Source organism: Cetorhinus maximus, chromosome 14, assembly GCF_964194155.1.
Source record: "Cetorhinus maximus chromosome 14, sCetMax3.hap1.1, whole genome shotgun sequence".
Taxonomy (NCBI): domain Eukaryota; kingdom Metazoa; phylum Chordata; class Chondrichthyes; order Lamniformes; family Cetorhinidae; genus Cetorhinus; species Cetorhinus maximus.
This window is the reverse complement of record NC_135892.1, coordinates 12161463-12178793: the sequence shown is the minus strand read 5'-3', so window position 1 is coordinate 12178793 and position 17331 is coordinate 12161463. Positions and strand designations below refer to the sequence as shown.

At 46.9% G+C, this 17331-nt stretch overlaps 1 protein-coding gene across 7 annotated transcripts in view; it reads left to right on the top strand.

Annotated features, from left to right (window-relative positions):
* meis1b (Meis homeobox 1 b) overlaps positions 1 to 17331 on the top strand; it is a 214816-nt gene that overhangs the window by 121656 nt on the left and 75829 nt on the right. For all 7 annotated transcript variants that reach the window (XM_078556497.1, XM_078556499.1, XM_078556501.1 and 4 more), the window contains one exon: positions 1419 to 1495. In XM_078556497.1, coding sequence (XP_078412623.1) covers positions 1419 to 1495 — 77 coding nt within the window. The remainder of the gene's footprint in view (positions 1 to 1418; positions 1496 to 17331) is intronic.

Here is a 17331-nt window from a genome sequence, read left to right as displayed (position 1 = left end):
AGCTATGAGAAAGATCACATCAATTATTCAAGTCAAAATAAGAAATGCACAGCAAGAATGCTTTTTTGAATGTTGTTTTAGTGATCTGAGAATTTAATGTGTTTTTATTATAGAACTACTTTTTATTCCCCTTCTGAAGGAAAGCAGAAAGCATTGTTGTTTTTACTGTTAGATAAAGTGGCCCAGAGAATTTTCCCCACTTCAGATGAAATACAATTTTTTCAGGTGACTAACTCTGGCATACTAACAATGGTCAGAATTGCGTTAGGCAGTATTTAAAGCCATTTGTTAACCGTCCATAGGATGTGGGCATTGCTGTCAAGGCCAGCATTTATTGCCTGTCCCTAATTGCCCTTGAGAAGAAGGTGGTGAGCTGCCTTCTTGAACCGCTGCAGTCCGTGTGGTGTAGGTACACCCACAGTGCTGTTAGGGATGGAGTTCCAGGGTTTTGACCCAGCGACAGTGAAGGAACGGCGATATATTCCAAGTCAGGATGTTGTGTAGCTTGGAGGGGAACTTACAGATAGTGGTGTTCCCATGCATCCTCTGCCCTTGTCCTTCCAGGGGTAGATGTACTATTGAAGAAACGTTGGTGTGTGGCTGTAGTGTATCATACAGATGGTACACACTGCGGCTACTGTGCACTGGGGGTAGAGGGAGTGAATATTTAAGGTGGTGGAGAAAGTGCTGATCAAGTGGGCTGCTTTGTCTTGGATAGTATCAAGCTTTTGAATGTTGTTGGAGCTGCACTCATCCAGGCAATTGGGGGAGTATTCCATCACACTCTTGACTTGTGCCTTATAGATGGTGGACGGGCTTTGCGGAGTCAGGAGGAGACTCCCTCTCCGCAGGATTCCTAGCCTCTGACCTGCTCTTGTAGCCACAGTGTTTATATGGCTCGTCCAGTTCAGCTTCTGGTCATCTGCTTTGTTTTTTATTATATGAAATTAGGGTCAATTCCATTATTATTTGAAAACATTCAGAATGGTGTCATCAGAAAATTCCAATTAATGGACTTGAGATTCCCAGGAAAGTTTGGTGGTTGTTTTACAAAAAATTAGAATTTTATAATATCGCATACCCGAAGGATAAATGGGAAACAGATACTAATTAATTTTTACGGTCTTCTGCGAAATTGCCTGTCTAGTTCTCTAATAAACTTGAGTGAGCAGGTACAGCCAGCATCTTAATTAATGTAGCTGTTTCTACACTTCAGTTAACTTTATAATTGGCTTCCCATTTGCTGCCATTAATTAGATGATTTCAGATCCCACTAATGCTTAGGAGACTACGGTACCTCGGCTTACTTGCGTTAATTAATGAACATATTCCAACTTAGTGCATTTTCACAGTGCTTTTAAGCTCTTTTACCTGATTGCCTTATCCTAATTGTGCTTCTTTGTTTTGGCATCTTTCAGCACCCTTATCCATCAGAAGAACAGAAGAAACAACTGGCTCAAGATACAGGGCTTACAATTTTACAAGTGAACAACTGGTAGGTAGTTTGATTTTGTTTACATACAGACAGCACAGCAGCCTCTGGCAAATCACAGCTAATGATCTCCACTAAGACAACACACCTTGCTGCTGTTTGGGTTCCCTTGGAATAGCTCCAGAGGAAAGGTGTTCCCTGTAGATAGTCCAGTGACTATTCTGATTTTATGCTTTGGTTTTATTTTCCTCTGAATATATGTGCAGAAGTTGAATGTAATTAGATTTTAACAAAGACATCCATAACGAAATAATTAGATTGAGGTCTCCTACCGAGGAAAATGGCAAATAACGGCAATGTTTTAAGAACTCTTTTTTTTTCCCATTGTTGGTCAAGAGAATTACTGTCCAGATATATCATTCTGTTTAAATACTGATTGGCAAAGGCATCATCAGGGAAATAGCTTGGCGCGGTCGCTGGTGCTGAGCTTGATATGTGCGAGGAAACTGAGTTACCTTCAGTAGATACAGTCATTAACCCAGGGTGCTTTAGTGTTCTTGTCATTTCAGCTGTGTGTTAATTCAGCTCCCTCACGCTCCTGGCCAATTCCTAAATGATTTCATCAACACTCTGTCTTGGAGCAGAAACATGCAAACAAAAAGGCAACAATACAAGAAAGATATTACAACAACCTCCGTCTCAGCCCTTAGCCACTGGACCGCAAAGAAAAGCAGCGAGATGGGATCTTTAAATTTAAAGCGTTACTGCCACCTTTTTAGTGCTGGTTAACAAGGCTTAAACTGGGCCCCACACAGTTGTAACAGTTTCATTAACTTATATAGGAAAGAAGCGGCAGAACACTTTATGGTCCAAAAACCAACCTTGTCATTAATTCTGTTTCCACCACATCTGTTAAGTTATCTTTGTTCCAACTATATAGCGAATTATAGGCTTAAAGGGGACAATTATATCCTAACTTGCCAATTGGAAAGTGCACAGGATCCGGTAGAACACTGGTTTTACACCCGTCCAATATTACTCCTTGACTTTAATAGAGAGAACAGTCATGTGGGGTGTAAAACACAACATTGGACCCAATCCCATCAGCTCCCTGACAGGCTGACGGGGGTAAAATTACCCCCATTGGACAGGATGCGATATCAATGCTTTCACCTGACCCTGTGTGTTTCCCTCCCAGCCAGTTAGGTTAAAATTGGGCCCAAAGTATTTTGAATCCCTTACGACTGCAACCACCACCAGCACACCACAACCCTGACCCACCCCAGCTCTTTCCTGGCTCTTGCTGCGACATTGTCCTTTGGCTTCCAGCTCTACCTCAGTCTCTGGTTCCCTGACCCCAGCAGCCATTCTTTACACATAAAGTGGATGCCATCAGCCACTGGAAATCCATGCTGATTTTTTTCACCCCCTCTCTAGCCTAAGGATTAATAGTCTTTGTACCTCCTGCCTTGGCTGAGACCAGCTAACCCATCAGAGCCTAGAAATGAACCTGCTGATCTATAAATGACTTGATTCTATATCAGAGTGCCTTCACCAACTAGGCTATAGGGGAACCACAACGCATATGTTTTAGGTATGCTGTCATCTAAAGCTGATTAAAGAATGAAGGAATTTGAGACTGTCACAACATCCCAACCTATTTTGCAGCTCATGAAGGACTTTTAAAGTATTATCACTGTTGGGGCCTCAGTTTAATGTCTCACCTGAAAGACAGCTCTTCCGACAGTGCAGCACTGCCTCAGCACTGCACTGAAGTGGCAGCCTAGCCTATGTCCTGTGGTCTGTAGACTGGGGCTCGAACCTATGACCTTCTGACTCAGAGATGAGAGTGCTACCACTGAGCCAAAAGTCACCTCTACCGTCCTTTTCATTTGGATTGTCAGTGTTGCCTGGCCCCTGCTACTTATGTAGTTAAATCCATTTTGCATAGTCAGGTGCTCAGGTTGGCAATCATGTTTGTCTGCGTAACACCAGTGACTACACATCAAAAGTAATTCATTTGCTGTGTAGTCCTTTGAGACGTCTTGACGATGCCAAAAAGTGCTAGATTTATAAGGATGTTGCCAAAAATGGAGGATTTTAGCAAAGAGGAAGGATTGGATAGGCCAGGATTGTTTTCTTTGGAACAGAGGGGGCTGAGGGGAAATTTAATTGAGATGTATAAAATTATGAGTGGCCTAGATAGATTTGGATAGGAAGGAACTATTTCCTTTAGCAGAAAGTTCAATAACAGGGGCATAAATTTAAAGTTCTGTTGAAGAGTCATGAGGACTCGAAACGTCAACTGTGCTCTTCTCCCCCAAGCTGCCAGACCTGCTGAGTTTTTCCAGGTATTTCTGTTTCTGTTTTTGTCATAAATTTAAAGTAATTGGTAGAAGGATTAGAGGGGAGTTGAGGAGTTTTCTTTTAACTCAGAGGGTGGTGGGGATCTGGAACTCACTACCTGAAGGGGTGGTAGAGGCAGAAACCCTCATTGCATTTAATAAAAACACTTGGATATGCACTGGAAGTGCGTTACCTACAGGGGCTATGGACAAAGCGCTGGAAAGTGGGATTATGCTGGATAACCCCTTTTCAGACAGTACAGAGCCGAACTAGGGAAGATTGAGGGGACATAGGGTGACTTGATAGAGGTGTTCAAAATTATGAAGGGTTTTCATAGAGCAATAAGGCTAGTCAGTAACCAGAGAACACAGGTTTAAGATGATTGGCAAAGAACTAGAGGCAATATGGGAACATTTTTTATTCAATGAAATATGTGTGTGCACTTCCTGAAAGGGCAGTGGAAGCAGTTTCAATAATAACATTCAAAAGAAACTTGGATAAATAGCTGAAGGGAAAAAATGTGTAGGGCTGTGGGGAAAGAAGAGTGGAATGGGATTAATTGGATAGCCCTTTCAAAAAGCTGGCACAGCCACGATGGGCTGAGTGACCCCCTTCTGTGCTGCATTACTTCATGATATCAGTATCCCAGATTATTTATGTTCAGGTTACCCAAGTGCAAATAGAATAATAAGCATATTAAATAAATTCTGCTTAGCAGGAGGAAGCGGTTATAGGGAACTAGAACACTATCCTTTCTCATTTGGAACTTGACCATTCGCACTTCTCTGTAATGATTCCAAACTGACGTGAGTCGGACAGCCTTGAATCTATTCTCAAAGCAATGCCCAGAATTTGGCAGTGATTTTCAACCTGAAAGACCGAGGAAAGGGACTGATGTGGGATCTGAAGATGTCCTGACATGGAGAATAGAAAAGAACCTGGAAATTATAGACTGATAATCCCAAAATTGTTAAGAGTAGGAAGTCGTCGACAGTGTCAAATGGCATCCAGGTTGTGTGGAGTAGGTGTGCACGATGTTGGACACAGTGGGTGGAATCATCCCAGATTTGCACAAAGTGCGGGAGCGGGCAGGAGAGAGAACATTTCACTTGCCAGCCACAATGGCGGCTTTTTGCCCCATTCCCGGTGCATTTTGCCTCATTAATTATGCATTGACGGGGAACACGCCGGATCGCTGGTGGAAAGGCTCGGATTTGCCCACCACGCTGTGACCTCAGAGCTTCCTCACTCCGGGCGCCATGTTTAAAGTGCACCAGAGCGCAGCCTACTTCATGTCTCCTGACCTGGACTGCTCCAGGCAACAGATGATGAAAGCAAAGAAGACGGCAGCCCCCAAATTTAGTGGTGTCTCTCCAGGATGCCTGTTGGATGCAGTGGAAGGCCGCCGCAACGTCCTCTACCCCGGCTCTGGCCTGGGAGGTGGTGGAAGTGGTGTTCAGCATCACTGGAGCACAGAGGAGGTCAGACATCCAGTGCAGGAAGAGGATGAATGATCTCATCCGTTCCGTCAGGGTAAGTCAACCACCTCATCACTCTCAACTCACACACTCCCAAACACATCACACATCCACAGGGATCTCACACCTCAACACCACTAACTCTCTCACACACCCTCACATCTCCATCAGGCTCATATCCTCTGGAGTTCACATCCTCATCCTGTCCGTGGCTCCGCTCACCACACAAACACTCCACGCAGTGCCCTGTGTCCTGCTCACACTCTCTCCATCTGTTTTCATGCAGGAGAAGCTGGCTCACAACAGCAGGGAGAGGTCCCAGACCATGGGTGGGTTGGCCACATTAGGCCCCTCACTCACTTTGAGGAGTGTGCCATCACGCTGACTGGTGAAGACGTGGACTGTGCCTGTGGCGATGGTGAGGTCGGTGGCGAACATCCTCGTGAGGATCCTACACCACATCATCCCTCTCTCAACGCAACTGTGAGTGCTCTCTCTCCTGCTTTTGACTCTGCTGCCATGTACCAATTGTCTTTACTTTGGTTCACAGGGAGCTCTGCCAAGTGACCAAAACCCTCAGCCAGCCAGTCCCTCAGCTCCATCCAGGTCCTCACCTCCAGCCAAGAGGACACCTCCTCCATTGAAGAGCTGGAAATAAGCAGCCTGGAAGACCCATCACAGCGCTTACCCACACCCTGCACCAGCACAGAGACACACACCTTGGTGGGACTTGGATCTAGAGCAGGCTCAGGTTCACAATCTGGTGGTCACCACACGGACACGTGCCCGCAGCAGGAGGAGGCAGGTTCAGCCGAGCTCCCCGGCACTCAGAAGGCTGCTGGAGAAGAGGCATCTGTGAGGTCTGAGTCAGATGACGAGCTTCTGGATTCAGCCTTCCAACTCATCCTGGAGAGTGAGCAGAAGGCGGGGGAACATCACACAGAGCTGTTGGAAGCCCTCAACAGAGTGGCATGTGAGTTGGAGGAGTGCGTGCACCTGCTTTCTGATGAGCTGGTGCCCACTTGTGCGCATATGGAGGTCTCCATGGGAAGGATGGCAGATGCCATGGAGACCCTGGTCCAACAGAACACGGAGATGTGCACAGACCTGCACTCCATCGCAGTAGCCGTGGGTGAGTTCCTGCAGTGGCAACATGAGGAGAAAACAGGGCACCTCGACCTGCCCTGTTCCATCCCTCAAGGAGTCAGGCTGGGGCCCTCGGGCACCCGAAGGGAGGAGGAGAGGCAGCTGGACACCCCTGGGTCATCCACTCAGGAATCTCTGAGGCTGTCCACTCCCTCCAAGTCCCCTACGCCTGTGACACCCTCAACCTCGTCCTTTATCACCAAAGAAGGAGCAGCTGGACCACAGGAGGGCAGCCAAAGCAAACCGGGGCCCTCAAGGCCTCGTCTGTCCAGGGGACGCACGCCAAAGTCATCAGAGGTAACAGGGCCAACCATTGTACAGGCTGTCTCCACCCCTGCTGCAGACATCGGGGCAGCATCTAGAAGAAGTGATAGGCCTGGAAAAGTTAAGAATTTATGATCACAGTTGGTTGCACAGGTGAACACATTTTATCACTTCATAATCTGAAAATATATTAATGTTCACTGAATGATGTGTAATCGTGCCTTTTGGCTTCATTTACAGGCTTCGCGAGTCCTCCCCCTACATTCCCCACACTAGCAGGTCAGCTGCACACACCACGAGTGATTCTGGAGGGAGGTGTGTGTCTGTGTCCAAGCGCGTGCGCATGTGTGTGTGTCTGTGTGCGCGTGTGTGTGTGTGTGTGTGTGTGTGTGTGTGGGGCGGGGCCTTTCGGAGCCTCATGCAAGACCTCTCCCATGCACTCCCACTCTCCTCTATCACACTCATCTTAATGTCTCAAACATTTTCAATGCTGCCTGCTGGGGTTCTCCTCACTTGTCCATCTGAACATCTCCACCCACCCACTGATCACACTCCCATGCAGCACCTCCACCCACCCACTGATCACACTCCCATGCAGCACCTCCACCCACCCACTGATCACACTCCCATGCAGCACCTCCGCTGACCCACTGATCACACTCCCATGCAGCACCTCCACCCACCCACTGATCACACTCCCATGCAGCACCTCCACCCACCCACTGATCACACTCCCATGCAGCACCTCCACCCACCCACTGATCACACTCCCATGCAGCACCTCCACCCACCCACTGATCACACTCCCATGCAGCACCTCCACCCACCCACTGATCACACTCCCATGCAGCACCTCCACCCACCCACTGATCACACTCCCATGCAGCACCTCCACCCACCCACTGATCACACTCCCATGCAGCACCTGTGCCTGTCCAGCACAAGCTCCGCTCACTTTCGCTTTGAGAAAAATGGTAGTCGGCAGGTTTCTGCTCAGCTCCCGATATCCTTTCCCCTCCCCTGGTCACCCATGTCTTTTCCCCCGTCACTGTTGACCCCTCTGACATCACCTTCCACCTCCCCACCGTCACCTACCAGTCACAACCCTTTTCTTTCCGGGATGTCCAGGTGAATGTGCACGTTTCCTACCTTCCTGAGAATTCCATCCCCATCCACACTGACGTCCCTGACCTCCTCCTTCCCACCCCCAGGGTCCGTGCCGGCCTCTGAGTACCCACCAAATGCCCTCACTATCACTTCTACCACTCACACCCTCACCCTCCCACCCCTCCGGCTCACTCAGCCTCCTCTCATGCTTGCCATTCATTCATATTGCGCCCACCCTCAGTTCACTCCCCAGGAGGCAGTCATTGACTCTACAGACCCCTCCCTTGAACGTTCACTTGGACATTCCCCCCTTACTACCTCTTCAACCCTTAGTCCCTCCTCCACTCTTACTACTTCCCCCCTCTGATCTCTTTCCTCCCCTGGTCTCCTTCCCCCTCCGAACTACTTCCTCCCCCTGAACTTCTTCCCTTACACCTTCTTCCCCCTTACACCTACTTTCCCCAGTTGCTGCATTCTCCCCCATTACACCCTCCTCTCCCTCCCAACCTCGCTCCCCCTGACAACTTTGTCCCATGTGCCCCAACCTCAGCCCCCAGCACACTCTCCTCCCAGTCAAACCTGGAACTCCTCCCGCCCCGACCCCCAGTACACCTTCCTCTCGCACTCACAGCTGGACCTTCCTCTCCCCCACCTCGTCGATCACCTGTAGCAGCCCATGGCCAAGACCGTGATGTTCCGAAGCAGACCCCAGACATCAGCGGAGACCTCCCACCTTCCATGAGCTGCTTTGCGGCGGAGCCATGTCTCATGAGAATCCACCCGGCGTGCGATGCACGTGTTCCTCCAAGACCCGGTAGCTGTCGGGCTCCAGCAGCATCGTCTCCTCGGATGTCCGCAGTCTGAGCAAGGCCCTAACGGTAAGTCTCGACTTCTGCACACCACACTAGTCCAGATGTTTTCAGGGCCGGCGTGTTTACCCACCAGTATAATGGTAAGTCTGACGTGGAGGACGATCCTGGCTGGGCCTCACTTTTTACCCCACTAGCAGGATGCAAAGCGGGTTCATGCCAGCGTCCAGTGGGATTGGCGTTCCACCAAGACGCACACCATCAGATGAACCTGCTGTGCTTTCACGTCGGCCTGAAACCAAATTTTGGCCTTCTTGCCGCATTGTCCCTGTCATAGAGTTGATCTTCAGACAACTTTTCTTAGTGGAAACATTTGGCTTTATTTACAAGACAGCAACAGCAGCTACACACATTCATCAAACTCCATGTGCTCTCTCTTTGGAGTTTCCCCGTGCTGCTAACGCATTGGTTTGCACAGATCATGTGATCTTACAGTGCAGGCTTATTCCTAAAGCTACAGTCCAACATTTCCCGAAACTATAATTACTACAGTCCCCCTCCGCCCGCCATGACTCTCGACACCAGAAAATTCCAGCCAGAGAGTGAGCAGTTCTGTTCTGGCCGTGTTGGATTCCAAGGTTGCTATTGCACTGGATTATGAAGCACAGTGAGGAAGGTTAGCTGGGGTTAGCTGTAGCTGGGGTTCACCAACTACCAGTCTAGAGAGAGAGTTAGAACAGGCAGAACTGCACTGTGATTCTTATGGTTATAATGCTCATAATAAGTTGACTGGCCAAATTGGTTTACCCCTTAAAACAATGCAACATTCCACTTATCAAGTGACCTGGAGGTCTAACTCTGAATACTTTCTAAACTCAGTTTGAACTGAGCTATGAGTGAGGTGCAAAGAAAGTTCGTGAAATTATGTCTTGGAGGTGGTTAACATACCAGTTTTGCTTTAACGCATTCAGGAATCTGATTGGATCCTGTTTTCTGAGCTACCCTGACACTCCTGTGTGGACGAAGTTGATTAGTATCAACCTGGAAATGGCAGTATAGCTACAGTCCCAGTTATAAGGAATTGAGTGGAACTTGTCTTCATCTGGAGGAAGATTGAAGGAGACCGTGATCTTGTTTTGAAGGAAGGGAAGTAAAGAACTTGTGTTTGTAGAAACAGAAAATTTACGGCACAGAAGGGGGTCGCTCGACTACCCCAGCTTCTCCACCCTCTCCGTGTAACCCAGTCCTGGTGCCAGTGTGAATACTTCTGGTTGCATTAACTTCAAATTGACATTAGGTGCACTCCGCAGTGACTTGGTCTGCTGGCTGCCACCTGTTCAATCCTCTAAAATGGCACATTTTTTCCAATCACCTCCAACAGATAAAGCAAACGCTTTCTGCTCAAAGTGTACAGCCATGTGACAAAGCCTTGTAACAAGGCATGATTTGTTGCTGTATGTCAGCACACTGTAAATCAGACTTCATATACTTGCAGCGCTGAAATTCTGCTGGGGATCGAAATTCAATAGCCATTAAAACTAACTGTATCTAATTAATTGTCTAAATATTTTAGATGGATGTTTGTAGTAGGAAATTCTACTCTCTTTGATGTGAAAAAGCAGAAAATAGCCAGAACTGGTTCACAATGTTCTGGGGGTTGCCAGTTAGCAGATAAAAAATATTTGTTCTTTCAAATAAGTGCCAGGGATTAATATTTTACAGCTTTGATTACAACCGTAATCCATTTTAGTGATTAAATTGGGCTTCCATGTTGACATCACCCGCATTACCAAGCCCTGTTCACCCAACATGGGAGGGGACAAACCTGGGGGAGAGATTTGTCATATTATTAAACCCCATTACAGAAAATGTAATTTCTGTCATCATAATCCCAGCATTGTTCAATCTCAGTACCCGAGAGATAACTAGCTACTTACAATATATTTGCCTTTGGAGGTTTAATTTACAGAGTGCACTATCTAGCAGACACAGGCAGACTAACATGACTGAAGCTTGTAAGGGTTATCAGTTTCTGTGACCTAACAGCAACCCTGTGCAATCGATTTCTGTAACTGTAAGTGGGGTGGGTGGTGGGTGGGTGGTGGAGGGGGGGGAGCAGTCGAGCAGTACAGGATAATGGGATAGCACTTTGCAAACAGCTAATAGGGAAGAAGTGCACATGGTGCTTTGCAGCCCATTGCAATTTGAATGCACATATCGTCGAAACAGAACACTTGCTGTCAGGCCACGGGATTGCAACTCCAAACTGGAGGCAGGGGTACGTCAGCAGACCGAATTCTGATAAATGCATCAATATTTTGGTTCCAACTTGTACCTTGAATCCTACACAGAGACATTGGAGAGAGCCAAGTGATATAACTCCTTCCTGCATAATCTAACCATGTATTTATATCCTTGAATGTTAATCAAGTCAGGAGGATACGGCTACATTTAAAGGGAAGAGGTTACACCGCTTTAAGCCCTGTTTTCAACTTGCGCTTTTCTAGGTTGCTAGACGGAACAAGCGTTTAATCAAGCTGCCAATTTACTGTTACATTACACGGGAAAGTATGTTGTTTCACTACGTCTTAACTATATATAATTGTTATATTTATAATGTCATCAGTAATTTGTTTCTCTTTTCTGCTTTATGAAAATCAGTTGGACTTGTGAAAGGAGCCATGTTCCTGTTGCCTTCTAGATAGTTGTCTGGTCAGATTATTCTCCCGCTATTGATCATTCTCTTACAAATCCGACCCCTGGAACGAAGGACTTATTATATGAGGAAAGGTTCCACAGGTTGGACCTGTATTAGAACTTAGAAGAATGAGAGATTATCTTATTGAAACATATAAAAGCCTGAAAGGACTTGACAGGGTGGATGCTGAGAGGATGTTTCCCCTCATGGGGGAGACTTGAACTAGGGGACGGCATTTAAAAATAAGGGGTCTCCCATTTAAGATGGAGATGAGAATTCTTTTCTCTCAGAGGGTGGTTAGTCTCTTCCCCAGAAAGCAGTTGAGGCAGGGTCTCAAATGAATATTTTTAAGGCTGAGTTGGATAGATTCTTGATTGACAAAGGAGTCAAAGGTTATAGGGAGTAGACAGGAAAGTGGAGGCCACAATCAGATCAGCCACAATCTTATTGAATGGCGGAGCAGGCTCAAAGGGCCAAATGGCCTACTCCTGCTCCTAATTTGTCTGTTTGTATGTATGTTTGTAAAACTGGTTAACAACATGCCATTTGTCAGAGGGGATCTTTCAGGGGGTATAATCCATTTCCCCTGACCCTCCAGAACTTGAAGCACAATGTTCACCTGATATATTTTGAAACTACGCAATGGAATGCTTACTTGGAGGTTTGTTCTGAGGTTTTCTGGGTGGAGCAACATTAACAAGAATGTCAATAAAGGGAAGGAAATGGACACTTGAGATAATTGTCAGTGTGTTGGGGAACATTGGTATAAAATCTGTGTGCAAATGCTCAAAATGACTTACCGCATATTATGCTGCGAAATTTGTTAAGGCACATGCACATTTTTGTATTATTAATGACAAGTTGCTGTAAATCTGTGTTGCAGAGATTAAATAAAAATGCTGAAGGGCAGGTTGGGTGCAGATCAGTCATAAATTAATGGCGGAGGCACAGCATGCGGGAATACATGAGATGCAAATCATAACACAAATGCTTGTCTTGTAGAACACTGGCTGTGTTATACCGTGCACAACAAATGGGTTTTAGGTGGAAGGAGAGTACCCACCCATTCTTGTAAAAGAGAGATGCGAAATGTTCAGGCGCTGTCAGAACTGGGCACCATTCAGATTGCATTTATTTTCATTCCCCTCTTTAATAGCCTATGTGCTTTTAGATGGTGTAGGGTTAACTGTGCTTTTGTTCACAGAAGCAAACAATAATATATTATTGCATCACGTTCAGCCTCTTGCAAGAACCGCCTATGCCATTTTGGGGAAGTATGTTCACGACAGGTCAATACGAGGCGACATAGGAACAGGAGAAGGCCATTCAGCCCATCGAGCCTGCTCCGCCATTCTACACGGTCACAGCTGATCAAACACTTCAATGCCTTACATGTTACTTTTCTATAGTGCCTTTCATGCAGGGGACCATGTCTTGGAGCAGCTTACTGGGCTGGAGGAACAAAATGTTGGACATCAATCTGGGCAGAAAAGGGATACAAAAGCTGGGGCAAGAAAAAGCACTCTGGTTAAGGTGAAGACTATTGGGGAGAGGGTTTTCAAAGCAAACGGAGGAATAACGAGGCAGGAAGATTATTACTGGAGCTACAGAGGTGAAGCTTGGTGACTCCAGGAACAGATACTGATGATGAACTAGAGGGAGCAAAGAGTGGCGGGTATTTATGGGGATTTAAAGTAGATCACAGGTAGGGATGATTTGCAAATAAATTTGATAATCCTGAGCTTTATAAATAGGCATAGAGTACAAAAGTCAGGAAGTTATGCTAAACCTTTATAAATCACTAGTTCAGCCCCATATGGAGCATTGTGTCCAACTCTAGACACTACACTTCAGGAAGGAAATGAAGGCATTAGAGAGGATGCAGAAGAGATTTACTAGAATGGTTCCAAGGATGAGGTTATTACAGTTACAAGGATAGACAAGAGAGGCTGGGGTTCTTCTCTTTAGGGCAGAGAAGGTTTAAAGGAGATTAGATAAAGATGCTTAAAATCACGAAGGGCTTAGTGAATAAAGAGAAACCGTTTCCAATGGCTGAAGGGTCGATAATCAGAGGGAACAGATTTGAAGATGGTTGACAAGAGAAGCATGAGGAAAAGATTTTTTTATGCAACAAGTGGTTAGGATTTGGAAAGCACTGCCTGGTAGGGTGATGGATCGAAATTCAATACAGTAGTAGCTTTCAAAAAGGAACGATTGAAGCAAATATTACAGGGATATGGGGTAAGAGCTGGGGGGTGGGATTAATTGGATATCTCCCCAAAAGAACCAACACAGACTCTATGGACCGAATGGCCTTCTTCTGCACTGTACTATTGCATGATCTGATGATCTTGCAACCAGTTTGCTGGGCTCTGGGAAGCCAGTGGAGCTTGGTGATGTTGGGTATGAGGACGGGAAGGCTGCCGAAGGTCTTTGTGGCACTTGGGCACATGAGCTTTCACGTTCTTGATATGCCATCGTGTTTGGAGGATGGCGGCTGCATGTCAATTATTGCAGAAGTCAAGCTTCAAGGGGGTAAAGGCATGAGCAAGGAGCGGCGGGGGAGTGATAGGAGGAAATGCAGGCAGATTATTTCGAAGTGAAACAGATCAGTCTCGGTGGAGAATTGAAGATGGAGAAGGCAGTTCAGCTCATAATTGAGGAAGCAGTTGGCTCAGTATCCCTTGGCCAAGCCTGAAGTGGCATTCCTGGGCTTGATGGAGGCCAGACAAGAGGAATGATTCACAGGTAGAAGCCAAAGACGGTAACTTTGGTGTTACAAATAAAAATAGTTTCACATGTCGTTTCATGAGCCAAAAAGCTTTAACGCAACATTTGAATGTATGATTACCGATTGAGGTCAATTTCTTATATTTTATAGCTTTTGCAAGTTGTTTTAAATGCGCTAAAATATTTCAGCATGAATTTGAAATTCACTCTGACTCACGAGAAATGGGCAGAGTTTTACCGATGGCAGGCTGTGCCTCACCGCCACTGGAGAAGTCGGCAGGGAACGCCTCCTCGCAAATCACACTGCCCCGTAGACATTTTATGCCCTGAGGAGTGTTAATTGGCTAGAGGCGAAAATTACACCCCTCGATCAGGTGGAGGTCCCGGCTCAGAGAGCTGCCAGCCAGCGGGTCCCCAGCACCAAAGTGCTGGAGGGCACAGGACAAGGTAGGCCCGAGCAGTCCTTGGTGTGGAGGGGGGGTAGGAGGAGCAATCAGGAAAGGGAGCCAGTGATGGAGGTGCCCCACCTCTTCCACCCGAGGCCTGAGCAGGCTTACCTGTTGGGCTTCCCCCATGCCCGAATCCTTCCAACCCCCCACCTCCAGCCGACCGTAAATTTGTGACCAGGAAGTGGCGCAAGGCTTCAGTTGGGGTGAGGGAAGGCCCTAGGCCTTCCCTGCACCCTCCTCCCCCCCCTGTGAAATTGTGGACAGGTCAGGGGCAGGCGGCAGGAATGGCACCCGAGGAATTTTATCGGCACCCACCAACCACCCTCCCCATCCCCCCACCGGCCACCTGCAAACCCACTGGCTGCGGACTGTTCAATTTTGCCCCCCAGGAATTAAAACCCTGCTGGCTCCACTGGTAACCTTATGTTGCTCGATTAAGGCACCATGTTTAACTTGTAATCCAGTGATCTGCTGATCCACAGTGATTGAGTATTGCCGGTTCATGGTCAGTCAAGTCGGTGGAAATTAGAAATTGTGCAAATTGGCTGCCACATTACCCGCAGTGCCATAGTGATCACACTTCGAAAAAAAACATTTCATTGGCTGGAAAAAACTTTGGGGCAGCTCGAAGTTGTGAAAATTGCTACATAAGTGCAATTCCAACTTTTTACTTTACATCTGGGTGTAGACCCTTGTATCCTTACGCTTATTTTCACTGGAACTTCTTATGCCAATTATTAGCTAAATTTAGTTACATTTGCTGCGCCCCTAGCCAAGCTGTTCCAATACAGCTGCAACACTGGCATCTACCCAGCAATGTGGAAAATTGCCCAGGTATGTCCTGTCCACAAAAAGCAGGACAGATCCAATACGGCCAATTACCGCCTCACCAGCCTATTCTCGATCACCAACAGTGCTATCGAGCGGTACTTGCTTAGCAATAACCTGCTCACTGAGGCCCAGTTTGGGTTCCGGCAGGGTCACTCAGCTCCTGGCCTCATTACAGCCTTGGTTCAAACGTGGACAAAAGAGCTGAACTCCCGAGGTGAGGTGAGAGTGACTGCCCTTGACATCAAGGCCACATTTGACCGAGTGTGGCATCAAGGAGCCCTAGCAAAACTGGAGACAATGGGAATCAGGGGGAAAACTCTCCGCTGGTTGGAGTCATACCTAGCACAAAGGAAGATGGTTGTGGTTGTTGGAGGTCAGTCAAGTCAGCTCCAGGACATCACTGCAGGAGTCCCTCAGGGTAGCGTCCTTGGCCCAACCATCTTCAGCTGCTTCATCAATGACCTTCCTTTCATCATAAGGTCAAAAGTAGGGAAGTTCGCTGATGATTGCACAATGTTCAACACTATTCACGACTCCTCAGATACTGAAGCAGTCCATGTCCAAATGCAGCAAGACGTGGACAATACCCAGGCTTGGGCTGACAAGTGGCAAGTAACATTCACGCCACACAAGTGTCAGGCAATGACCATCTCCAACAAGAGAGAATCCAACCATCGCCCCTTGATGTTCGATGGCATTACCATCACTGAATCCCCCACTATCAACCTGGGGGTTACCATTGACCAGAAATTGAACTGGATTAGCCATATAAATACTGTGGCTACAAGAGCAGGTCAGAGGCTAGGAATCCTGTGATGAGTAACTCACCTCCTGACTCCCTAAAGCCTGTCCACCATCTACAAGGTACATGTCAGGAGTGTGATGGAATACTCTCCACTTGCCTGATGAGTGCAACTCCCATAACACTCAAGAAGCTTGACACCATCCAGGACAAAGCAGCCCGCTTGATTGGCATCACATCTACAAATATTCACTCCTTCCACCGATGCACAGTGGCAGCAGTGTGTACCATCTACAAGATGCACTGCAGGAATTCACCAAGGCTCCTTCGACAGCACCTTCCAAACTCAAGACCACTACCATCTAGAAGGACAAGGGCAGCAGACAGATAGGAACACCACCATCTGGAAGTTCTCCTCCAAGTCACTCACCACCCTGAGTTGGAAATATATCGCAGTTCCTTCACTGTCACTGGGTCAAAATCCTGGAACTCCCTTCCTAACTGCACTGTGGGTGTACTTACACCACATGGACTGTAGCTGTACAAGAAGGCAGCTCACCACCGCCTTCTCAAGGGTAACTAGGGATGGGCAATAAATGCTGGCCTAGCCAGCGACACCCACATCCCGTGAATGAATTTTTAAAAAGTTGTTGGGGTCGGTTAGCTCAGTTGGCTGGTTGACTAGAGTATGGTGTAGAATTGTGCCAACAGTGCAGGTTCAATCTCTGTACCATCTGTGGTGATTCAAGGAGGTTTGTCTCCTCACCTTGCCCCATGCTTCACGTGGAGTGGTGCGCCTCAAGCTATAACCATTTGTCTCTCTCTCTCTCTAACAGAGATAGGTACCTAAGGTCCCTCACAGTCTGTGGTGAATTACCTTATCTTATTTGCATTTGTCAATAAAATGTAAAATATAGCAAGATGTGAGGCAATGAATTAGAGCTAGCAATATTAATGAATATGCGCTTAATGCATCCATGTGACAAGACTCTTATCCTGCTGTATCTACAGATTGAAAATGTTAAGATAGCGCACAGAGGAACATGTTTAGAATACATCCGCTAGCGGTATCAACAGTCCAGGCGCTTTTAAAATGTATTTATTTTAAGATTTGCTCCCAGTGCTGCATCGGATGGGATCAGCCATCAGAAGACAGACCAGGAATAAAGCTCTGCAGTTTCCTGCTTCATATGGCACTGTACATCTGGCAGTCATTTTAAAAAAATTTTGGAACACGGTTTAATTTGTTTGCCTTTTCTCAGGAGCAATGTGGGGATTCCCTCCTGAATAAAATAAAAA